This window comes from Cariama cristata, unplaced genomic scaffold (genome assembly GCF_000690535.1).
Source record: "Cariama cristata isolate BGI_N322 unplaced genomic scaffold, ASM69053v1 scaffold6139, whole genome shotgun sequence".
Classification (NCBI taxonomy): Eukaryota; Metazoa; Chordata; class Aves; order Cariamiformes; family Cariamidae; genus Cariama; species Cariama cristata.
In genome coordinates, this window is record NW_009636240.1 from 67,436 (window position 1) to 94,126 (window position 26,691).

The following is a 26,691-nucleotide window of genomic DNA, read 5'->3' on the forward strand; positions in this document are numbered from 1 at the left end:
TTATATAAAGATGTCCTAACAAAAGAAAAGCATGCAAAACTACCTCTAGCGGATAAACAGACTAGGCTCCCTGTTTGCAGACTGTTCCCTATCAAGCTCAGCCCTCAGAGATCCCCTCCCTCAGTCAACAGGGTCAACGTATCTCAGCTGGGTTTCACATTTTTATACAAACCCTTCAGCATCCTTTGTTCACTAACCTTTTAAATTTAGGAAAGGGCAGCAGGTGTGCCTTTAAGGCCCATTTTGCTCCTAGTTGCTTTAGATTCCCTCTCCCAGGTACTAAGTCATTCAAGAAGGGTTTTGTTCCTTGGTCTTTCTTCTGATAGCTCCTTCTTCATCTGTATAGGCTGTACTGTGTATCTTCTGTATGCCTTTTGATGCACACATTATAACAGGACACTAGTTCTGCAGCATAGATACAACAAACAGTACCTCCTCCTCAGGAGACATTATTACTTCTTGGCTTTCTGAGACTGGGAAGAACCTGAATTTGTTGCCTGTCACACTCCTGCCATTCATTAACGCAACAGCATACTTTGAACTAGCTGTCCTTCTCCTCCCCAAAATTAATATAGCATGGAGTACTCTCTCTCCTTCCCAAGACAGCAGTAGCTGACTTTATCCACTTAGGGCTCTGACTTACATACATTGAAAGGAAAAAAAATATATCAAAAAAATCACAAAGAAACCCAAACCAACCCACAACCGTAGTAACTTAAAAAACTAGGACTCCCAGAAGTGATGAATATGCTATCTCACTGAAAGTAAAATCAATAGCATGCTGTACAAGAGTGGGTTCAGATTTATCCATGGTTTTCTTTCAAATTCAGAGCTTCAAGATGAGTTCTGAAACAACACTGTCAAGTAAAGCATCATTACCACCTCTACCTGCATGGAGACCACTGCAGGCAGAGAGCCCAAACGGTCTCAGAAAAGTCTATGAGGCAACACAGAGGACAGGCTTACTCAGGGCTACCTGCACAGCAAAGCGATTCTCAGTCTCCTTTCAAGGCATCGGTGAATTATAAAGAGCCAGCCATCCTCCATCCCCTTTGTCTTTGAGGAAGAGTTTGATATTAATTTTAGCTCCTTTTGAATCTACTACCGGGCCAGGGCCCAGTCCGTCTGCAATACTTTAAAAAGTGACAAATTAGATTAAAAACACACAGAACATCCACTCAGCACTCACTCAGTTCTTCCAAACTATGATGACACTACAGTTAACCGTGGCACTGCTTGTGCAAAGCTGCAACCTGCACAGACACGCAGACGGTGAAGTAACTCATTGTACAGCGAGCTATTGTACACAGGGAAGCTGGACAAAAAAACTTCCTTTTCTTTTGTGTTGTCCGCTCATTCATAATAACATCTTTTAAGACATCTGCTAGAGTCCTGTAACATTCATGGAAATGGGAAAGCTCCAACAGGAACTCAAGGGTTTCTCTCTTTTTCCCATGAACTGAACATTATGGAATTTTAACAGATGTTCTACTTGGTCATAGTTAATAAAATGAATTATGCAGGAATTAAAAATCCAGCTCCGCTTGCTTATATAATATCTCAGCAGCAAAACTACATTCCCACTAAGAAATTCTAGAGGATTTACAGTGGATTTATAGTCTGCTCCTACCTCGTTATAAAGATGGCTAGAGATTTTACAAATGAACTTGTCTCTGTTGTGGAAAACATGAATAAATTTACCTGTTCATTAACTGTTCTTAGTAGCGTGATCCAGTTTCCACACCAATGCACATTGGTATGCTACAACCATAGGAAAAGACAATTCTCACTTGGATTTGCTTTGGAAATGACATCATGAGAATTCCACATCGTTTCACAGCCTCCAATTTCTGCCATTTATTCAAAGTCTCATTCAGCAACATAATAACCATGCTCCCACTTTGTGCTTTATCACAAAAGCTTTCCTGTTGGAGCACGGATGTCTCTTTTGGGCTACTACTGCCAACAGAATGACGAACTGTGCCTCACTTCCCTTTCAATTTTAGGATGAGTTCAGTGTAACTACATCAAAGAAAGAAGTAACGGAGATGCAAGAGAAGAGGCACCGAAAAGGAGGCAGGTAAAAGACGTAGCCAGAACTTCCAAGCATTGAGGTTCACTCAAAGCTATTTCCAGAAGTGTTAACATGTTTGGCCATCTTCTCTGCTAATACTCATCTGTACAGAAAGTATTCTGATGAGAAGATAAAGGGGATAAGTGAAAGAGTGAGAATCAAAAATGAAGCATGAAACAACTACCTTGCACCAGAACAGAAGCAGCACAGCAGCTAATGCAAATTACATGGAACAGAATAAGGCCATCTTCAAAAGATCTACTATGCTATAGTAAAAACACGAGGTTTCAACATTGCACTCCCTTTATAAGCAGACTCATTTTCACCTTAGTCCAAGCAAGTGGCAAGCAGATCACTGTCCACACGCTGAAATCTGCTTTATGTAATATGCAAAATTTTATCCTGATACAACAACTAAAATTAACCTTTCCTATATTCTGGCTCAAGAATTTCCCCAGTGGAAGAACAACATCATCTGAAAAGCATCAATATTCTCAGCCTCTTCCAATTATTTTTTTCTAAATGAAAAATCATGTGTTGAAGCACCTTTATCCAAAAATCCCACTTCACTGCAACTACACAAAGGGTTTTCTGTAAGTAAAGAACCAAAGCACGTAAATAAACTCTGTAAGTATAAAAGTCAGCTGGAATTAAATATCAGTCTATATATGCTATGCAGCTACCTGGATGTGTCCAATAATGAATTAATATAGATTTTTATCTGAAAATAAAGACTTTCCCTAAAGGAAGAAGTGTACTTAAAGAGAAGGCAAAATACCAAGATTAAATGTCAGGCTTATAACAGTTCCAGCTGAAAGTTCAATATACTGTTCTTACTCAAGTGGACATTACTTTACAATATTTAGTGTCAGAAAATTGCAACAGTCTTAACAGTGTTAAATTTAAGATTTATTTTTTTTAAACATCACCTATGATTTGTTTCATTTTGAAGAGAAAGCACATTTCATTTGGTAATAATTTATTTCTCATTCTATTGGACAGATTCTCCCAAAAAGCAATACTTCAACTGAAATCAGTTCTGAAGGATCTTTTATGAATATACATAATGGAGAGGACCCCCATTAAATTTCCAACAGAGTGATGCCATTTTGAGTAAACAAAGTTATCTCAGCAGGGTCACACACTATGCCATGAATATGGTCTGCAAATTAATTACCACCCTGACATATGTCAAAACAAATTTTAAGAAGAATAGCACCCAGTAGTAACCATGTGTTTTATCTACCTGTTAGTATGCAAAATCTGTATTCAGTGGGATCTAAATTTATTCATTTATTCAGAACTCCTCAGAGAAATCAAAATGATTCGTTGGCCTTCTTTGCCTGTCTCCAAATGAAATCTGAGTGAATAACATGTGTTTAGTGAGCCAGAAAATAAGTACAGGATGAAGCTATGGTGGGGGTTACATTTCAGAAAAGCAGGTGTCATCTCTGCACAAATAACTAATTTTTTTTAAACATTCAAAACTGCTAAAATAGACTGCAATGAATTATCATGTGTCAGCACTTTAAGGAACACTAAATTTGGTATTTCTTATTTTAGGTAATATCCATCTTTATTCTGTAATTATAACAAGAGCTGGCTAACACAACTGTCCTAAAAACAGTTTTCAGCATGAAAAAAGGACTTTTAAAAGCAGAGTTATTGAATGAAGGCTTAAAAACCTCTGCAAGTGGCTTTATTATCCATGGCAACACAGCCAACAGATCGGATCCTGTGTTTAAAAAAACAAAAGCAGCAAAGATCCAAACCTAGTTTACTCAGTTGAATTATATAAGGAGAGGACAAACCCACACATATCAGATTGAACAGAGCAAGCAAAGAACCTTTCCTGGACAATAGCTGTTACGTTTTCATAGGAATCGAGCCTTGTCTCTTTATTCAAGCTACTCATGGTGCAACTTCTGCTTTGTCAAAAGGTGACCTCCTAGGATCTGATTGTGAAACAGTTTTAGACTGAGAGTTCATCAGTTCGTTTTTCTACTTCTTTTACAATCTGCCTTCAGTTCACAGAGCATATCAAACACTTCCATGACACTAATCCTGTAATTCACAATACGTTTATGAAGAGATTTTAGTTTCGGAACTATTTTCCGCAAAGCAGGCCAAAACATTTTTAGCTCCATTTTTTTTCCCAACAGTGAAGTACTTCTGATTTAGAGTGAAGTAATGCCGTATCACATCTACAGACTGGATGACTAAATGCATTTCTTTCACACATTTAAAAAAAAAAAAGAGAGGGAGAGCAAGCACAATCCTCCCTATACACAGATGACAGATAATCTCTTGGCATCTGCTGACAGATATATTTAAAGAAAGCCTAAATCTGTCTGTGCCCATCTTGGCCTGATGCCACCAGTTCACCATTGTTGGCCTACATACTTTGCATGATACTATCACAAGACTTGAGGAAGTTTCCAGTACTTTATTTTATGGTTTTCATCATGTTAACAGACACATTTACATCCTTTTATGATTCAGCAGCAACAGAAGTGAGAGATAGGATGGTACATGACTTTTTGCATGTATCATAGGTTTTCTTACTGCACATTATCAGTATTCTATTTAAATTACAGGCTACTAACTTATCTAGAATGAAATATCCTAGGATTTAGAGCTTATGGTTAGAGCAATTGATCTCAATTGTACTACTATCTCTTGTTAGAAAACAAAGTGAGGCAAAAGAATCAATTTAAAAAAAAAAAACAGACAAGTGTTTTACCTCTCTCAATACTGTGCTTTTATAACCCCGATAAAGTCCTTGAATACCCTGTAAACCAACAAAAGAAAGCATCAGCTATAGGGAATTAGTGTGCCAAAGACCACAATTTATTGGTGATTATGAGGCAAGCATTACAGCCTTACTGAGTGTCAGACCTGACCTTCTTGCAAATTGACTATATTGATTATCACATCGTATACTCTATTCCATGATTTACAATGCCGGAGGGTTTTGTGTTCATTTCAAAGATCATTTAACCACTGTTCAAAATAATCAGTTATAGAGAAGAAAATATACCTTACAGTTAAAATTAAAAGGGCAAGAAGGCACAGAAACACATTACTTGAAAATCTACTTGCCCAGTATTTTGGTCTAGAAGAATCCACTATCCCATAAATATTTTGGAACTACTACTTTCTGTTTAAATAGCTCATGCAAAATGAACCCAGAGGATGACAGCTTCTTATGTCCACCTTCCTAGCCTTGATTCAGAGCTTTTATCAAGACAAATATTTGATATTTTTAACCAGCTGATAACATTCAAAACAATTAAAATTTTATAAATGCATATAAAATTATGTTTAGCATCTTATACGACAGTTTAGTCAAGTGTTTGGCAAGCCTTATGCTTCTCTGGCCAGCTACAAAGAAGGGGGCAAACATACGGTTTTGTAAGCATCAGCCTTTAGAGCAGAATGACCAAGTACCAGAAAGAAGTTCCAGTGACCCTCTAGCACAGGGTTATCACAACAGTTTTCATTTACAAGCAAATAAAAAAAAAAATCAAGTGGATCATTTAAAGGTCATATTTATGTCTTCCTTTTCATGGCTTTTACACACAGAAATGTGTGTAATATTTTTCCCCACAGTGTTCTCAGGAGCCACTTTCTCTTATGGAATACAACTTGAAAAACGCCCCTTGTGAGACTCAGTAAAAACAGCGGTGAACACATTTTTACAGGAAGGAACAGTAAGACTACTGAAAAGATGACAAAACCCCTTATTTCTCCAAAAGTTACCAGTACTGAATGAGCACTCATTTCAAGAGCTCCTACAGAGCCTCTCCAAAACGATGCCTTTAGGACATCACCTCCAAAGCCTGCTTCAAAAACTGGAAACCATTCAGCAAACTCTAGATAGAGAGACTCAATGTTCTGTTGTTCCAGACAAGGACTGCTTACATAAATAGACATGGAGTTTTGGAAATTGGAAAGCCAAATCCCCCCTCCCCCTTTTTTTTTTTTAATGTAGGTACCCCACTCTAAACAACTCTTTTTTTTCCTCCTCTTTTTGAGTGGGCATGTAAGTCCATGCACATGGAGGAGGTGGGGGTTTGGTTTCCTTAAACATAACATGCCAATCGCTTTTAACAACAGAAGAATAGATGGGAAAGTGCTAGGAGAGTCCAGAACTGGAATAAAGTCATAGAAATGCTTCTGGACATGTATGGCACTAAGTTGGAAGAATGAAGCAACTTCTTTGAAATTTTGCTGTGAACTCACCTCATGATACAAGGTGTGGGAGAGAATCCGGAGGGTACTCGAGGAAGGAGAAACCTGGGCCCTTTGCTTGACAACCTCAGATGGAACTCGTACGAGGCATGCAACCTGCAAAGGAACCATACACTCAGAGACCTTCTGCTGCCTTATTCTTCATATAGCAGACACATTTGGAGATTGTTCCAAGTACAAAAACCTGAGAAACAAGGAAGTCATTTTTGTAATGATTAGTTGAACTTAAAAGCTGTTTATGAGCAGCTTATGTATTTGCTCTGAGAGCTACGTACTTTCTGAACACAAAATTGTACTAACAGAAAAATGGAAGTACCTTGAAATTTTTAACTTCCAAACCAGAGGTAGATTTGGGTGGGGAAAATCATCAGTGAAACCAACATTTTGAAGCCATCCTGTCTTTTGGCAGCCACAGGAGTTCTCCCTCCCTACTTTCACGGATCTAAACTGGAGATTCAGGACTTGAAGAACAATAAACTTCTTTCCTAGGCAGTTCCTTTGTGCCCTCTAGTGACTGACAGCAAGAGACACTCCAGTTAGCTTTAGATGCACACAATATATTCAAGGTTTACCTTAAAACACACACTGGGTTTCATTCAAGGGGAAGCATCAGATCCATTCTTTCCTACACAATGAATTTACTAGGCAAGAAAGGCCTCTGCAGCTGCATGTAATAACGTGGCTGCTGCCACAAAGCTCCAGCTTTTCTGAAAAAGCCAGACCTGGCTTTAAAACATTCACCTGCCACTTCAGTTTCAGGTAGGAGTTAAGCTTGTGTGCACATAATTTTGAGGAATGAGAATCCTGAAGTCTTGGACAATTACAAGTCTCTCATCTCTAGAAAATGCCTGTTTATCAGCACTAAAACTTTTAAGCAAAGTTTGTCTTCAGTTGGCCCCCAGGGATAGTTAAAGCAGTGCTGGGACTGGTGGCAAAACACCAGAGACACCACGGCCCTTTGCCAGATTTTTAGCCTTCCTCAATCCCACCCCGTGCTGGGCTCAGAACACACTGTGGTTCCTAGACGTAAAGGTGATCACTGAGTACTTCAAGTCAAGAGCAACCTAGGTGAAAGCTGTCCATCTGAAGTAGCAAGCCAAGCTGCTAACTCAGAAATCCACATGTGCCAAAGAAAGTTCAGGAATTCACTGCCAAATCGCACAGATAGTAACTTGAGTAGTCATTTGTGGGTAACATGGTACAAGGTTTAAGTTCCATTTTCACAAAGACTAAGAAAAAGTCTGTTCCCTTGTTACATTCCTACAAGTTTACCAGACAACAATATCCAAAAGTCATTACAAACAGATCTAACTCCATGTGCTCTTCAGTTCTCAGGGTCAAAAATAACAAGTGACCCCAATCTGTCAAGGAAATAAGAACTGTCAAGTTTTTTGATAGTTCAGCATAAATATTTATAGAACTTCATGCTTCAAAACACTCCATGTCCTTATATTAGCTTTTTATTCCTTAAAAATACAGAAGCAGGAGGAAAGCTTTAAAAAGGCTCGGATGAAAACAATCTAGTCAATCAAGACCAGACAAAGAGCACAGCGTGGCTTCCTGACATCTGGGGTGCTGCAGTTTTGGCAGGAGAAGGGTGGCTACAAAGTAATGTCTCCATTTCCCCTGAACTACTTGGGGTGCATTTCATTTCAAATTAACTTTGATGTTTCTCCCATTTGAATTTGCGCTTACAAGGGAGTCTGTGGCTGCACAAGAACAAAAAGTGTGATTACATTGTGCTGTTATGAAAGGAAGTAAAGGCTCGTGTCACCCGGGCTGTGCGCTGTCAGATTGGCTCCATAGGGCACTTGTGGTACTAAAAAAGCCATGAGCTGCAACTGCCAACATCAGACTGAACAGTGACGTTTTTGCTGTGCACCTGAACTTAAAACGTGTTACCTTGTTTGTTCCTACATGCGTACCTTACTATCAATAACAATCCAAGTAGTCTTTTGATGTCAAACACGGGTCTCTAAAGGGAAGCATGCAAGATTAAGTTCACACACATCTTATTAGCCCACAAGGTTAAAAAAATAACAACCTGGGACAGATGGATGCAGAAAAATCTCAAATCTATTAACACTCAGATCTCAATCACTGCAGTGCCTTCCAGGTAACACTGCCAAAGTTAAAAGAACACGACGCACGTCTCCACGATTTGCTTTGTTAGCCAAGTATGTTCAAGCAGCACCAGTATGATAACACTGCACTGAGAGAATTCATACTTAATAGCTTTCACATGTCTGAAAAATAAGCAAATTGCATGAGCAAGGGTGAAAGATATAACTGTGCAGCTGCTCTGCAGTAACTGCCCATGTATATGCTTTTACCTGCATTGATGACTAGATAAATAGACATGGAAGACATACAATAATGTGACCTCGCACAGTGGGAGCCCATTCACCTCCCTAATCACAAGATCCCAGGAAGAAATTGCTTTTTAATTTCTTGGTTGTTCACATAGTTGTAGCCTGTTGCTTACCACAGAACACAATACAGCCTGCCAAACTCAGGTTGTTCCTGGTGCATCCTACCGGTTTTGGGGATAACCCTGTGACAAAATAGCTGTCTGTTGAACATCTGCACAGCCAGCCATGGAGAGGGTACAACAGCAGATCCTCAGCTACCTCAGCCGACATTAAGGCAACAGATAACAGCACTCTGTTGATAGGGGCCACGCTCATTTTTCCAAGCAAGCTCTGGAGCCAGGAGTTATTCCCAACTTCTGATGGGAGTAGAAAGACAGAATCAAGATTCTACAGACCAAGTTCAGGGGAAAAATGAGTGCTGCCCTATAAGCTCCTTCCTTATTTAACAGGTCAGGTAATACAACTCTCCAGTTTTCAGACTCTCTACCCCATGTCAATGCACATGTATACATACCATATGGGGAGGAAGACAATAACACTGAAACAAAAGGCTCAATTTTTAGATTTAAGCTTTAACAAAACCCAATTTTACAGCTACAAGCAAAGCTATTATTAGTTTACAGAGCAGGTATGCAGAAATCACAATATTAGCATCTATTATTCTCCCAGGCTTTTAATAGTATAACCACTTCTGAACAAGAGCACTGAATTTCAAAATCCTTGTCTTAAATCATTACCAAGTCAAAGAGTGACTGGTATTTAGACACAAACTTAAGTGCATTTTCAATTTACTGGCTTGCATTAGCCAGTTAGGTACACAAGCTAAGAAAAGGACTATTTTGGTAAGATTTATCTATGTATTGCTAAGACAGTATATCTTCCAATTAAATTAAGGTAATTTTTTTTCCCTCTATCAGTTCAGGGAAAAGTGTTAACTTTTATGTGCTCCCCGCGTGCATCAACGCTGCCATCTCCTGGTCGGATTCGTGTTGGAACCAGACTTTCCTGGTTCTGACCAATGTCTCAACTGATAGTGAAGAATGACCACTGCAATTAAAGTCTCAAAAGTGCCTTGAAGTCAACACAAAGCCTCTTTATATATATCGATTTAAACAGTTTTGTTTCAGTGTATCTGAAACACGTTTCTATGTAGCTGTAGCTAACAGAAAATAAGATCTGCTGCAAATAGCACCAGGAACCTGAAAAAGGTCTTTGCATGGGCTCACCTAAGTTTAGTGGAAACACTTTACCTTTAAGTAGAATTGGCCCCTATGGAGAAGTCAGTGCTTTAAGCGAAGCAGCTGTTCAGAATTAGGCAGTATTAATCTAATTCATCAGCACAAGGCTACCAAGCATTTTTCTCTAGACAATAATGCAAGACACATAATAAAGAACAAAGAGGGGATAGGCCTGCTTACAAGGGGGTTTGGTGCAAGTACGTCATCCAGGCCTTGGTGATTCAGTAGCCAGGGACCTGCAGAAGCTGCAAGATATATACAGCTCACTGCTCCTTCAGGGAAACCAGCAGCAAACACAGCCTACCATGACAATGGCTGAAGAAAATCCCCAACCAGAAGGAGCTAGTTTTTTTTTTTAAATAATTTTGTGGTTAACTTGACAAGGAATCTGAAGTAGCTTGTTGGACTAGAAGGAACCCATTGCATTGCCACTGCAAATTCCGGAGTAAGCCCTTACATGCAAACTACCACGACACCACTTCTAGCTCACTATCAGGTCCTTGCCTCTCTGATACGTTCTGGTTTTTAGGCAAAGCCAAACATAAGACAATGACAACATCTTTAGAAAACAGCACAACTCCTCCTGGTCTTCAGAGCTATGTTATTATCCAAATATTAACATAACCCATTTAGATTAACAGCCTTTTTCTCCCATCCTTTGTGCTTCAGGCTAACCATTTTCTACATGACTGGTTTTGTAGGATTTAGTAAAGAATCAAAGACAACATGCATTTGTTTTTAGGCACCTATACTACAGTTTGACCATTAACCTTGAGGCATGATCTGTGCATGAGATCTATCCAGAAACATTTGGAAGAGGACAGAGCAGGTGTGTTACAGTTGCTATTAAGGGCTTATGCTGGGTAATTAAACTGGGTTGATGTATGGCAGGTTTTTCTCAGAACAGTGGACACAGTTGGTACAACCTTATTAGCAGCTTTGTAGCTCTAAAGAGAGCAGCTTGAGAAAGCATCTCCCTGTGCAGCCCAGCATGCTCCTTAGACAGCTGGTGATCTGACTCACACTCTTAGAAGCTCCCACATCAATACAGTCTGAGCACTTCTTATCTTTAATAAGAGAGAGAGAGAGAGATTACCCATGCTCTTAAGACAGGCTACTGAAGGGCAAAGACTAAGAGCCCATTCTGTTAAGATGCTGGCACCTGATGTGCTCCTGGCTAACAAGCTGATCTATTCTCTGCACTAACCTTGGGCTTGGGCAAGGATCAAGATCAAATTTTTTCCACTTAGTAATTAGCCAGCCATTCTACTACAAGGCAGCAGAAGAGTAGTCTGAGGACGGAGAACTGTTCTGGAATGCGTTAATGGCTGGTGATTTAGGAACCTGCACTCTGACTCCGAGCAAATCTCTGGCTTGCATAGCTAAGCCTACTTTGAAAACTGGGTACTGAAACATGAGGTAAGCTCCAGAAAACTTTTCTGTGTTGCAGCTTTAAACCCTTTAGAACACTTTCTAAAGGATTTTAATTTTCAATTTCCCAAGCAGGTTGTTATTTTAATGACTTTATCTGAGTAGGCTGGGAAGCCTTAATTGATGTTCACCATATAAATATAATTTAATACTTAACACAGAACTAAAGGAACATACCTGGGGAGAGTTACTCTTAAATGTCATTTGCATAAGTTTATTCTTAATCAAATAAGAATCTAATTTATAACACTATACAACTTCGTACCCAGAGAGCAGAGATTTTAAACTAAACCTCATAATACCTGTGCAAGATAATCACTAACCCATTCAGGAGAAAAAGCTGCGGCACAAAAGTGACAACGAAGAGGCTATGACTTATCAAAGAACATCTGTTTAGGCTGCAGTCAATCTGGTAACAAAATCCTCATCTCTCACCCCATTCTTGAAGGTCAGAAGGATTGCCTGTTCCAATATAATGTAGAAAGAGCAAGAGAAACAGCAACTCTAAAACCCAGAGAAGTAGCAATAGAGATGTTTTTGGTGTTTTGGGGGCTTTTCTTGTTGTGGGTCATTTTTTTTGTGGGTTTTTTTGGTTTTTTTGTTATGGTTTGGGGGGGGGGGGGGGGGGGGGTGTTTTGTAAATGTTTGTTTGTTTTTTAAAGTGCACTCTGCATTAGCCCCGGCCATACTCCTGCAGACAAAAGCTACCTTATAGCTCAGGTTTTTTTTGTTTTGGTTTGAGGGGTTTTTGGGTTGTGTGTTTTTGGTTTTTGGGTTTTTTTTGTGTTTGTTTTGTTTTTATATATTAAAAAATGCTGCTTCCCAAAATAGGTTAATAAATATGACATAACCTGAGCATCTCAATTTCTATGTCAGATGCTCCCTTCTAAGTAGGAAGTTATTATTTTTAATCTGGAACATGAAAAATGTCCTTTCCCATTTTGCAGATAACTGAATGATTAAAATAATAAGCAAGTCTAAAATTAAGAGATCTTAAATTGCACTGATTTCCTTTGGATCCTGAAAAAGAAGGGGAAATTTCCCTCCTGGTTCAAGTCAGAGGCGCTCAACAAACCTTGAATTCAGCACTGCAGCTTCCCATCCCTCTATAAACTCCGTAAGTTTATGTTTGGTTCTTCAGATCTCACTGGGATTCCCCTCTCCAACAGAAGAGAAAAAAATTAACTTTTTTGATGCAATATTATGAAATTAGTGAAGTATTTCATCCTCCAAATAACTGCTTCTAAACTCTGGTCACAGCTCTTGGATTGGGAATGTTAGATAGCAGGGGAGGTGGAGAGCACGAGATGTATCTGTAGACAGAAGATGAACTGCCTCACCCTTTCCACCACCAGAAAAATTAGCAGCAAAGGCAGAGAAACATGAAATACGCGTGTCGCTTGGTTTCATATTTCCTTTGAACTGAGAAGCCTGAACTGCTGCAATCATAGACCCATATCAGTTCAAACACCAATAAACCTTCATCTAAATAATTGCTGCCCTTTTGACCAATACAGAACAAAAGTATAAGTTTCCACGGTCTGTAATTTGCTGTGGGTTACAACTCAAGATGTGAACAAATCCTTCCACACATGCTTGTCAGCAGGCTGTGCTACCTGCTAAAGCACAACTGAAGTGGAGAATTCAAGTGTTAACATCTATTTTAATGGGGAAGTTGTCTCCAGGGATGACAGAAACCACCCAATATTTGTACTGTCCACTATCAGCTTCTGCTTTAAGTGCTAGCCCCAGAGAAAAAGTGTTCATCTTCAAAATAAAACCTCAGAATATGCTAATCTTATTTTCCCCTCCCACACTCATGCACAGCACAGATGGGACCTTCCAGCATAGTTAAATTCAGTCCTGTGCAAAGCTGCTGGGGTCATGAACAGGTGACTCCACTCCTAATTTAAACTCCATGGAGAGAACAAGTTTTGACTAATGGGCTCTGGATGGGAAAGTTTAGACAATGCCAAGCTCTTTGTCCCATCTTTTCCTCTGACTGACACAACAGAGCCTTCATTAATTTAACTGCAGCTCCCCTGTATGCTGGCAGGAAACATTTCTTCAAAGAGCAATCTCACCCAGCAAGATCCCTCAGATCTCAGCACTTCCCAGAGCTTAAAAACATACTGTTTCAGAGATGAGACCATTCACAGGGACCAATGTCACAAGTATTTGGAAAACCAGAGCTTCTGCACAAGTGTTTTCAACTTCCTCCAAGTTTCCACCTTAGATGACTACACCTGCAATCCACAGAGCTACAGAGCTGTTTTGCAGAACGTTCTTTCATCCTGTCATTGTCAAACCTAAGTCAGCTCCTTATTATTGCTTTCCAAAGCTCCCTTCTTCCTGCTCCAGAGCATCATATGCAGCACCACACACTTCTTCCTTCACAATGGCCATCTTGGCTGAGCCTTTTCACGCCAGCTGCCCAAAGCCCTCAGCTAGCTCCTTGTCCATCCTTTCAGTAGTCCCCTCAATATGGGCTTCTGCCCCTTTCTCAGATTTCCTGTCCCATGTATGGCTCTTCAATTGCCCAGCAACATGCCCTACAACTCTTGCTGTGGATTCCCTGCCTACCTCTCCATCAGCCATGTCCGATACACCTTGGAAAACTTTTGTCCTCAAACGGTGGAAATTTGTGCCGAGTTCTCTTCACAGCAAGGAGAAACTGTTACCCCAGTTATATCAGTTAACAGGAAGGAACAGGGAAACTCTGACACTAAATGTTTCCTTCACAGAAGTACTTCTGACTGCAGATGTTTTGAAAGTTTCTGCGCTTTGCATAAATAATTTGGTCTTTCAAAGTTTAGTCAATGTAGAGTTTTATTTCCTTTTTGAAACCCTAAAACTTACTGAAAGTGGTCTGCTGTTATACATATCTCTTGTACTCCAGCACAAACTGTCCCACATATTTTAAAGTACCTCAGTAGAGTCACAAGCAGTTGTTTTAAACTCGAGTGGCAAAAATCAGACAGCTGAATAGCTTTCTAAAATAAAAAAAATAAAAATCTTCCTTAAGCTGGTTGATGCTTGAAACAAATTACTACCACGTTTAAACACAGAAAGCCTTAAAGCCAAAGAAGAGCATACCCTTAATTCAACATACAGAATTGTCCGCATGATCCAATCTATCCCAGCAACTCTTCCACCACTGAGAGTCTGTTAAACTTATTTTAAAAGGCTTAGAAGCTAATCACATCCACCAGCCAAACTGTTCTTTCAGCAAATGTAGCATGGTGCATCCTATCCACCACAAAACTGTTTTCAGAGAGCCAAGTGGGGTCAGGCTGTGTTACAGGAGGACAAATCTTAACGAGATTCCAGGCAAGAGAACACAGGCAATATTTTCTGAAAACACATTAAGTCTCCTGTTGAAAGATGACTAGTATTTTACAATTTGCTCAGTCTCTTGGGGTTACATTGGCCCAGAACACGGAAATTTCAACTACATTGTATTTTATCAAGTATTTTCCTTTAATTGATCCCTTACTCTTTCCTACAGCCTTTTCACTTAAAGAATTACAGGCTTGTCCACATATGGAGCTATTCAGAAATAATTATCCCTGACAAACCCTGTACAGAACCTTACTTCGGAATAAACTTACCTTAAACGATCTCAGACATTTCCAAAGCTGACTCTGGCAGAATATGTTGCAAGCCAGGAAATCCATCAGGAAATACTTTTAAACTATTTATTTCTCACTTACACTCTTTAACCCAAATTAGTTTTCCTCCATACACACTTTGAGCTACAAATATTTCTAAATCAGCTGAATATCAGCCCTAGGATTGAAAGAAAAGAGATGACATCCATCAAGCTTCTACTCTTTACTGCAAAGTAGCATGTCCTCTAAGCCATGAGCCGAGTAGATAACACAAAGCAATCTAGGAAGGGCAGCTGTTGAAGAGGCGACAATACATGCAGTTATCATGGAGCATAAAAGAGGAGACCAGTGTGGGTGGCTGGTTAGGTGTTTTACAGTTCTTAATTTGCCATTTCAGCCTTTAATTGTATGATGAATTTCTTGGCAGCATTTGTGGATTCATGCCTCCATTCATCTTTATTTACAACCAATATTCAGCTGCAGCTTTCATTTGAGTTTCCATCCACTCTAACTATGCTCCTTCTCTGCTAGCTCTCAATGGCAGCGGTCTCACCTTCACAACCATCTTCCAACCACTGCTCAGCTACACTTCTGCATAAGGATTTGGCAAAAATCCTACAGCATCTGTATCGCACACCTGACTTCACCTAGATTAATTTATGAATATTTCAAAATCCACCATGATTAATTCCAAAGACAACCTACGTTGCTGCACTCCTCACCATGGCAAGATGAGCAAGGGGTGGCACATTCCCCTTCTCAATGCCTGTATGCATCCAGATATGCACAGCACAAAAGACAGTCACACCTAAAATGACAGGCATTGATCAATGAAAACAGAAAAAAAAAAGCTTAAGTACTGTGGAAGAGGTCACATCAAACTTTGACTGCTGTCAGACTTTGGATACTACTTTGAATACTATGGTCTGCCAGCCCGTACTATACTGGTTGAGAGGAGACAGGCTGCAAAGCAGAAAATGTGGCTTTTTGTTTTTAAACAGTCTTGTCCATTTATTAAATTCTTAGAAAAGAGACAGTTAAAAATTCAAAGCCATTAGCCCAAAGTCTAGACACAGTAAGTACTAAATCACTTCTTTGCTGCAGCAGACGATTGTTATTTAGAAGCAACTCTCCCTAGAGTGTCCAACTTGCCTGTCGAACTGAAAAGCCACATCTTCCAACATGCAAGTTTTGGAGTTTCAAATAGCTAAAATCTTAACTCCATGTCTGATGTGAGCGGCTGTTTCATCTCTGTTAGATTGGGCTCCTGCAAGCTGATCTTCTAGGGCTTACAATGCTGTAAAGCCCTGACCAATTATCCTCCTGGAGATTCTTTCATGGTATTAACTCTGTGGATTTGTCTGACTCATGCTTCTGCCTTTTCCTCAGAACGGGCATCAATAGCAACTTTCTTCTCTGACCTAGCCCATTACTCTCATGGAATTCATACCAATACAGTTTTGGAGATTCCTGTTCTTCTACTAAACTGAAACTAGTTAACTATTTCAAAAGATACTACCAGGACAGAGGGAAGAAAGGGCTGATTCGTTGGAGATAGACAACATGATGTTGTCTATCATGTCTGAAATGCCTTTTTTTTCCCCAGAAAAAAAGCCAAGCCTAAATTATAGAAAGCATGCACTTTCCTTCTTTATTTGAATTAAAAGCACACTCAATATGTCATTCTACAGAATCATGACTTGTAAACTGTAAACTTACTTGCATTTGGGCTTGCTGCTTCTAAGAAACAAGTTAGGACTAGTAGAGAAAGCTAGCTGAATTCCCCAGAAAGATAATTCCTACATTAAGAAGCTTTCCTATTTGACACATCCCAACAGCAGATAAAGAAATTCCCAAGTTATTAATACCGAGGGTCAGATGCTAATCACAGATGAACCACACACTTTGCTCTTATCACAAAAGTATCTTAAGTGGCAACACACTGGAATACACAAGCGAGCTTGGAATTTCACCTTGAAATACCTGACCTCACCTTGCACTGTGGAGTCACATAATCTCCTATCCCCAAAGTGACAAACTTTTGGACATCTCAATTCAAATTGAATTCAAACGCCCCTCCTTTCTCAAATTTTGGAAAAAAAATAAGTGTGAGGCTACGCCAAAATCCTTCTTGCTGAGGCCAGCCAAGCCTACTATCTTTGAAGGGAGCAATCCCTACCTAACTATTCAGAGTTGTCTCAGAACACAGCCAAAGTTTCCATCTTTTCCTATGAGGTCTGTGCTCCACCAAAGCCTAGTAGATAGCCCAAGTTGTAGCATTCTTGCAGCCAGACCAGAAACATCTTTCTAGACCCAGGAGCTTGTCCAGCACTTATACAACTCAAGGGACCAAAGCGCAGAAACACTGAAGCAGAATCAAAACAAGCCAAACGAGGAACCTAAAGTATCATGGCTACATCAGCTTTAAAATTTAACAAGACAAATGAATGCAGACACAGTGTTACTAATATGACTAGGCAGCTTTCAGCATCTGAGTTACACTCTCTGTCTGGTGTCATGGCATACCCTGTAGACGCACACCATTTCACTGCAAGTGTCCTGGGATCTGGCAGCCTTGGGGATGCACTGCACAGTGTCAACACATCTCCAGCACTGTCATCCTAAAGCACTCTGGAAACTTATACAAGGACAAAGGCAGCTCAATAACTTCAGCCAGTAATCTACTTCTAGAGCGTGGTCATTACTGCTAGCTGCCAAAAGAACAGGACATCTACCTCCCATCCTGGTCCTCAGTCCTCCCCCACACTTTCTCTCACAAGTGAGCTGAAAGTCAAGGTAGCTTGCTTTCCTACAGAGTAGGAAACAAAAAACCCCAAACACACACACACAGACAACAGCACTAAAAATAGCCAATCAAAAATAAAAGGTCAGAAAGATAAGAGTGAACCCGACATTTACAAACAACAGCCCAAAACTTTCACTAAATATCTTGAAAGCTCAGACTGTAACCATAACAATATCCAAATATTAGATGGAAAGGGCTGTTGTCAGCTAGCTTCTCTAGAAGAACTCCAAACGACTTTATTCTCACCTCCACGGAAAAGCCAGCAGGACATAAAATTAACTGTGCTGAATCCAACCATTTGGCACTCATGAAGGAAATCTCATCAGTCAAACTGAGACAACCTTAAACTTGTCCCATAAATCCATGCTTGCAGGAGGTTGGTGGGGGAGGCCCAGAGGGGGACTTCTCTTTATCAAAGTTTCTTGTAATTAATAGTATACACTGTCATATTAAACTGACATAAATTCTGTACAAATCAATCTGGAGCTGTACAATTAACTCTGGATCTGCAAGATGCATATGGTTACTATTTAAAATGGGCACTAGGAGGTTAAAAATACTGCTCATTCTCAGAGTTACTTATACCGCCTTAGAATATTAAAAGTAAAATTTTAGAACATCTGGTTTTCCTTTCCACTCCCTATGATATCATGTTTTCCAAGCACATTTGGCAGCTCACTGTAAAGATACAGGCAGACTAAACATACAGGGCAATGTAGAGTCAAGATGAAAAATTCCAAGGCCCTGGATGCAGTAAGCATGTTTCCTATCTCCAAATTTCAGTTATACAAGTGGTATAATAAGGGTTTTCCCTCCCTTGGTAACTCACGTATTCTTCAACTGTCTTCTTCCTTGATGAGATACCACGTATCTGCCCTCTAGAGTTTTGGCTCTGTCTTTGTAAGTAATTTTTCATGTATTATAGGATATTCAGAGTCCCTATACAGCAAGATTCAGTTACAGAAAAACTAATTATGTTTAACAGGGTCAGATTTTGTATGTACTTTTCTTTATCTCACTCCAGGAGATAAGATTAGCTTCTATATTCCTCCTGTCTAAAAGTGGGGGAGAGGAAAAAAAAAACAAAACAACACACAACAAACAAAACACACCAGAAAAAAAACAACCCACCACACTCACACAAAAAAACCCACACCACATACACACTACAGCCACTGCCTTTTTACTGCTTGGTTGTGTGTCCCCTAGCCTGGAACCAGGAAATTGGACCAAACCAGTTCCAGGGGACTGTGGTTCCCATGAATTTACACAGACTGTAACCAATACAGAAGAGTGGTGGTTATAAGAACTAAGAGCTCCCATTTGACCAATTTCTCCCATCTATTTTAACATATCTTGATGCAACTTTTGCATTTTTTCCTCTTTACTGTGTCACATTCAAAACACAGATTAGTTAGCATTAACATACCTTTAAGCTTAGCACATATATTTTATTGATGCACAAGAAGGTAGCCGATTCATTTATGCTCACCAGTGAAGGAGTAACAAACGTAGAAATCCAACATCAGTTTTCTTGCTCTAAATCTTAATTTCTCTGTTTTGGAAACAGACAGTTTGGAAATGCAAAGAGATGCCTTGGAAATCCTAACATGACAGAGTCTTTGGCTTATCATTTCATATTTAAAAGCAATTTATATCATAGTAATTATTAAACTGTACAAAGCAGGAAAAGTATGTATTTTTTTTAAAAGCTGACAAAATAATAGTCCCAGTGGTTATGCCCTGATTAAAACTTAATGACTAATCAATAAAACTATAATTATAACTTTCACCCTGATGCAATTTGGAATAGTTTATATATTTCTATTGATTGGCTAAGACTTTATATAAAACAAATGTGAGAAGATCTTGCTTTGTGCTATTTTTATTGCAGGTTTGTTGCAGCAAATCTCTAAATCCCTATCTCAATTATTTTACAGCTTAGTTCTCCCATCACACCAAGAGAAGAAAAGCTAGCAAAAAGCAGAATCTTATTAGCTGAAAAATGGCTGTTACAACATTGCAGTTTCCACACCATAAAGTCAGATTGCCATTTCAATGGCTATCACTATATATTTCTCTGGCCTTAAAGTAGCACAAGACAGCCCTGAGCAACTCATTTAGCTATGCTGCATCTCCGTTTGTCAGCCTGAACATGAAGGCATTAAGTGCCTGAGTTGTAAGGGTCACAAGACTACAGACCACCTTGAAAAAAACGGGCAACCAGTTCTGTAAGCATGCAAGGAGTCATCTGAAGCCAACTGTTCTCCAGCTGCTGATGATTTAAGTTGCCCAGTTACAGTTTTCTCACAGAAGCCTCACAAGCAAAGGAAGCATACTATAAATAACCCACTCATGAAATAAGACCTTTTTTCAGTGGATTTTATCGCAGACCACTGGCACCTCTTCATGAGGCCAATTGTCATTTTGCTTGATTCTGAAATGCACTTGAGAAGTTTGAAATACCTGTTGGATCTGCTGTTCCATGAGATATCAGAGAAACAAGGAATTTAAGGGCTATGCATCGCCACAGTGGTGAAGAACCTCTTGCTGATTTCTAACACCCTTTAGAGAATTTCCATGGAAATAAGTTTTGTGCATTGCCTTAAGTTAGGAGTCACAACTTGACAGTACAGGCTCTAATCAAGATCAAAAAGAATCCACCTGAGGCAGCAACACAAACATATCCCACCCAGCCCTAAATCTATCACCTTTATCTACTCCTGCCTATAACCACTACCAGAGTGGTTAGTAGCTGCATTCACCTATCTTCATGTGCTTGGTATGTCAAATTAAGTTCCCTGGCTAAGGCCCAATCAATAGAATCACTATCATTTCCACAGAAGAATAAAAATTACTTGGGAATCAAAGCTGGAACCCACAGAGAGCAGGGAGAACTGAACTGCTTCCCATGGGAAGTAGCTAGGATACGCTGCTATAGTAAGCGAGGCACCTGGTGTTAAACTAAAATGGCATAGATTCCTCCGCACACCTCGTAGCTGGGACTAACCTACAAGTAAGCTAAGCCACTACGGGGAGTACAAATACACAGCTACCTGTAATGGAGAGCAAGAAGCCAGTGTCACAAGAAATGAAAAAACTCAGTTAATAAAAGCAGAATATGGAACCGCAGACAGAATACATTTTTCTGCCCCACATCATGGGTTAAGTTTAAGTTGCAAAAGAGCCAAAAAAGCTAGTTTCATACAACAATTTCCCTCCTCCAAACTTGCGGAAACGCAGGACCTCATCACTGCAGTGCCAGGAAACACCCAGTGTGACAAAAGGAGGAGAAAGGAGGTGGACAGCACTGTCAGGAACAGCCATGGACTGTTTACGGCTGAACACCCAGCCCCAAACACTGCCAAGGCACTGTGCCAACTCTGCAGTTAAAAAGGAGAAGAATATCTGGGGAAAAGAAGGATTTTGCTGAACCTGGAATATATTTGATTCAGCTAAGCCAAAGCAAGGTTGCTCTTTTTGTTTGCAAATAACCTCAGAAACAGTTTTTAAAAACACAATATTCAAGCTTCTAGGATAAAGCACGTGGATAAAGCGTCTTCAGTATTTACCTATAGACAAGTTTGTCTGGATCAGACAGGAATGGTCATCACTTGATCACATCAAGAAGCATTCTCCTTCAACAGTTGCTACAGTCTATTTGCACAGGAAGTTCCTGTTATGGAGTGTCATGTACTAGCTCCTGTCAGAGCTAAACTTTCAATTCTGCGGATCTACAGGTTGTCCACTCATCCTGGCATTGCATGTTAGCAGTGAAATTAATTTTATGATCTTAAACTGGAATATAAAGTCACCTTCAAATACAGCCTTGACATTTACTTAGTACTGAAAACTTTTCCTTCTCTCAAAAATAAAAAAAGATATTTCTAAGGAGTGGTCTATAAGCCGGGAAACAGCCTAGATAAACCAGACTGGAAAGTCACCAGGTCAAGAGGTATTTTGTTACTTAAATTCAATAGGTTAATGCTATTTCATTTGTAACTTACAATATAAACCAACCAAACAAGATAGCATTCATCCACCCACACAATTAATTTCTGCAAAGCCCACACGGTTAACATGGCAAGGGCAACCTGGGCATCAAAGTAAGAGAGGCTTCTCTTGTGACCTTCCTTAATGATCATCTAAAGTGCTCAACAGAATTTAGTCCTAATTATTCTGAGCATTGTATAAACTTAAGCAAAGACAATTACTTGCAGCTCCAGAACCCACTATAAACAAAGGAATTTAATGGGTAAGAAACACGGCAACTTTCCTAAAAAAACATGAGGAAAGAGTTTTCAAAAAGCTTGTATATAGAAATTATTTTCATTATTCACATGTATCTTTACCCCGCAATAACCTAACCAATACACTAAACTAAGGGCGACAGCTGTCAGCGAGACCATGTGAAAAGTTGTCACTAAAATACACAGATATCCATCCCAAGGGAAAAAAACTTCATTAGATTACCCATGACACTTTCCATTGAGACAGGCTTCATCAGAAAAGCATTACACATTGTTTGGTAAGTGAAGTTACACAGCCACCTATTGCCCTATGCTGTCATGTCACTTTGTATATCCACTAGGAGAGTCTGTTTCTAAATACAATAAAATATTTTGGTAAATGGTGTTGGCTGAATGCGAATGCATGTAGGAAGGGGGGAGAGAGAGAGAGAGGGAGAGAGAGAGAGAAACTACAGATAGTTAATATACTGGCTCTTACATGTCAAGGTGCATGGGTTTCAGATGATGGCACCTACCTACTTTACATATAACAGCATTGTCTTACGGCTATTTTTAAAATACAAATCCTTTCCACAACTACCCCACATGAAGCTGAATGAATGCATGTAGGAAGGGGGGGGAGAGAGAGAGAGGGAGAGAGAGAGAGAAAATCCTGAATTAGTTAATACTGGCTCTTACATGTCAAGGTGCATGGGTTTCAGATGATGGCACCTACCTACTTTACATATAACAGCATTGTCTTACGGCTATTTTTAAAATACAAATCCTTTCCACAACTACCCCACATGAAGCTGAAAGGCAGTAAAAGCCTTGCTTGAATGTTAATGCTGACGCACAAGCACTACAATGTGAAGGTGTAGTCATGTTTTGGAACAATCCACGCTTCCACTATCTACTGACTTAGCAAGATCAGCCAATAGGCCTGCTAAGAATTGTTACTCACTCATTTATTCGCTTTGACACAACCCTCACAAGTGCCAACACTTCATTAAAAAAATAAGTATTATTTTTGTACGAACTGTCACAAGTACAAAGATGATCAACACTCAGAAAAGTAAGATATGACAGTAAACCTGAATTTTGATAACTGAACTGTTTCCTCTCCTCCCACAGACACGCAATATAGGAACTTCTTTCTTACCACTTCCCCAAGGGAGGCAGCCACCATGTGTGTTGCTGGAGTCAAGTAAGATGTAGAGTCATGGTGCAGCATGGATTTCACATTCTCATAGGTGATAAAAAATGCAGCAGCTGAAATTCAAGAATGCATGCAGTCACCTAACTGTTTCTCCATCACAGAACTAGGACAAAAACATTTACAGGTGGATTTTGTCACCTATTGTGACTGTAGTTGAAAAAAGGATATTTTTGCCCCAAACAGTACAGTACAACACAACAGTATCAACACAATCTGTGGGGTACTGGCAAACCTCCCATTAATATCAAAGGTGTCACGACTTAAGGCCATATTATTTAGTATTGAGATAAGGAAAGAGGTGTTAATTAGTCATGAATGTTCAGTAGGTTTTGAAAAAATGGTATCTTCCATAGGCATAGATAGGAAGGGTAGAAGAGGTCATTTGGTTGAATTGGATGGACGGGTTTTTTGGGGGGGAGTGGAAAAAAGGGAAACCAAATCAGCTGATTAATTGAAAAGAAAAAAAGACAGACACTCAAAAATCATCAAGGTACTTGATACAAGTCTACTACCCTACAATGTGTAAAACTGTTTCAGTGGCAGTTGTTAATAACTTCTTCCTAGCTATTGTCAGTTTAATATTTTGCACTTTAGCTCCATAAAAAAATTCTTCCAAGCTTCTGAAGGACTTCCAAAAGTCCTGTTCAGTGAACAAGAAACATACAAAACTAAACTGAGCATAGCAACAGGAGCTGTGTTTATTCACTGCAACAGTCAACCACAAAGGCACTTGCACCTTAAGGGTTACCCTTTCTTCTACAGATAATTTCAGTTCTCAGTCATACGTTGGGAAGATAAAACCACAGTTCAGATTTTGAAGATGTAAATCCTGAAAAAACTGACATGTCTTGCGGGGGAATAGATTTTAATTGTAAAGAAGGGCTATGTGAATTGCCTTCTACTAATCAAAAGATGCTTATCACCTCAAAAGGAGATAACAGAGCAGGCAAGATAAAGAACTGAATTTTTTTATATCACCTTATGAAGGACATCAAACATCTGAAGGTGTCGGTGGATTTGTCAGCAAAGTTCTCCTAACATTTACTACTGACAGCATAGCTTGCTGCTTTTTTATCCCTCCCTACAAAGACAAATGGACAAAGGCATTAGGAATTTTAGATGCCTGTTCTCTGCAGAGACTACAAGCTTTTACTTTTTTAAAGCTTCAGTTTCAAAAGTATTCATGACATCTTCTCATTTTAAGGTTGTAGTTATTTCCAGGGAGAAAAGACAGGCATAGCATCCCCAAGGCAATTAGCTCAAAGACCTCCAGTGCTCAAGCACTTTGATTTTTGACCCATTTCCAATGCCATGAAAGAGTGGGTCATGACAAAAGTGTCCAGCGCAAGCAAGACTCAAGCCCTCTTTGGCACCTGGAAAAACTTTAGGGTGTCCTTATAAGTAAGGACAGGGTTATATCCAGGAACACTTCAAAGGAGTACGGGTTGCTTGTCAGAGTAAACATGCAGCAGCCTTCATTCCGGGCTTGCTCAAAGAGTTTGTTCAATACTGTACAGTTCTAGAAACTGCTCTTCACAGCTGGACATGGACTCACAGATCCAGTCACCTGCAGGAGAGGAAGCCACAAACATGAATGCCCTATACTACGCAAGTTCCCACTTAAAGAAGACAAAGCATGATCCAAAGAAAATTTACCATTTGGAAAGGATCCTATAGCAGTGGAAGGAACACCAGCGTAGATGCCACGAAAACCACCAGCTTTTCTAAATCCTTGAGGACTCTGCAGTCTTGTTTTTACAGTATCCAGGGGAAAAAGGATCAAGTCAACACAGACACCAGCAACTCCACCAGCCTTCAAGACAAAACCATGGAGTAAAGTGCATTAATATTCACGGGGTGAAGCTGCGGTGCTTATGCAAGTAACTGAGGCACGCCTAAATTAAAGCACTACTGACCATATTCTTTGAGATAAAATTATAAACTGATAGTCTCACATAGACCTCAATAGCTCCTATAGCTATAACAAGGAAGATTCAACAAAAGAGAGAAAGTAATAGATATTACAACTTTTAAACCATGTTAAGGTATTTTCAAAATAATCTCAGCGTTTTCAATGGTACAAGCAAAGCAATGCAACACTTACCCACTACACATAAAAGGAAGACAGTGAATGCCGCTTATCAAGATGACACAGCACAGAACGACCAAAACCTCTAGGAAGTTTCGTGATAAAATCAGGGAAAGACAAAAGCAATTCTGCTTCCCCATAAGCATTTCTAGAAAGCATATTCACATTTTTCTAGCAAACTTCTTCATTTAAAGTGTTACTCCCCCATTTCCTTTGCGGAACAAAGCCTAAAGTAAAACCGCTTTATTTTCTTTTGCTGATAAAAGCCCATAGAAAAAAAAAGAAAGTTACTTAATAAAGGTGTTTTCAAATTCATAAGGAAAAAGGGAAGCTTTTTATCCAAAGCAATTCTTAAAACCAAACTCTAAAAAAAGTTTCAACTAAAGCTCAGTCTTTTTCCATTGTCTATGTTTCTAGATGACTTTTTTTTTTTTTTAAGTTTCCCCAGGACATGGCTGATCTGTACAAAAGAATTACTTGTCAGGAGGAGGAGACTGAAATAAATAGAAAAACAAATTTAAAAAAAAATTAAGAAAAGATATCTCATAATGGATTAATGCTAACTGTTGATATTATTTAGATGCACTATTATTCAGAACAGAAAATGTAGTTTGAAATCTACCTCATATAGAATAGCACACAAAAGACAGCTGCACAGATACTTATCTCTGCCTGAAAATACATCACATGTGTGTTACTCTGATTTTTTTTTTTCCTCTAGGGTCAACAGAGGATTCAGAGAGGTGTTCACTATCTACTACTAAAGTTTTAATCAATAAGTTAATTACTCTTTTAATCTAGTTGGCTATTTTGCATGCATTGATTTTTCTTCACTCTTTTTCATCAAAATCCTCATCTGCTCAAAATAACATTGATCAGATTTAATCTAGCCATCTGTTAAAACACAAATCAAAAGTTACTAATTGCTTCTTTAGTTTTCAAAGTTCTGTATCTTAAATGTCATTTAAATTCATGAAGCAGCTAATAGAGCACCTGCCAGAGAGTGACAATACCTATGTGCTTATGCCATCTGCAGACAACAGTAACGATTTTTAGATAAGATAACTAAAACGCACCTTCTCCCCCAACCCTTCAGTAACAGTAGCATTATTGGAAGTCAAACAGCTGAAAAACCCTTTACCATGAGTTGGACATACCCGTTAAACTTAACTCCATCAAAAGGATTAAACAAAACCATGCCCTTGCAGCTGGCAGCCGACTGCCCCTGGAGTACCCGGGGCAGGGAGCTGAACTCCCCCAGCAGGCACAGGCCCGCTGCTCCCCTCACGCTAGCCCAGGCCACCATATTCGTGATTTTCCACACAGAGCAGAGAGCGAGCGCTGGATACTTCCAAGGAGGTCCCCAGC

The 26,691-nt window shown here is 39.5% G+C and overlaps 1 protein-coding gene across 1 annotated transcript in view; it reads right to left on the reverse strand.

Annotated features, from left to right (window-relative positions):
- SLC25A26 (solute carrier family 25 (S-adenosylmethionine carrier), member 26) overlaps positions 1 to 26,629 on the reverse strand; it is an 89,153-nt gene extending 62,524 nt beyond the window's left edge. Inside the window, exons 1-5 of the mRNA XM_009707845.1 lie at positions 26,481 to 26,629; positions 24,891 to 25,057; positions 23,178 to 23,287; positions 6,320 to 6,424; positions 4,818 to 4,865 (exon numbers count right to left, since the gene is read on the reverse strand). Of these exons, the coding sequence (XP_009706147.1) occupies positions 4,818 to 4,865; positions 6,320 to 6,424; positions 23,178 to 23,287; positions 24,891 to 25,057; positions 26,481 to 26,629 (579 nt within the window). The remainder of the gene's footprint in view (positions 1 to 4,817; positions 4,866 to 6,319; positions 6,425 to 23,177; positions 23,288 to 24,890; positions 25,058 to 26,480) is intronic.
- Between the last annotated feature and the right edge of the window lie 62 nt (positions 26,630 to 26,691).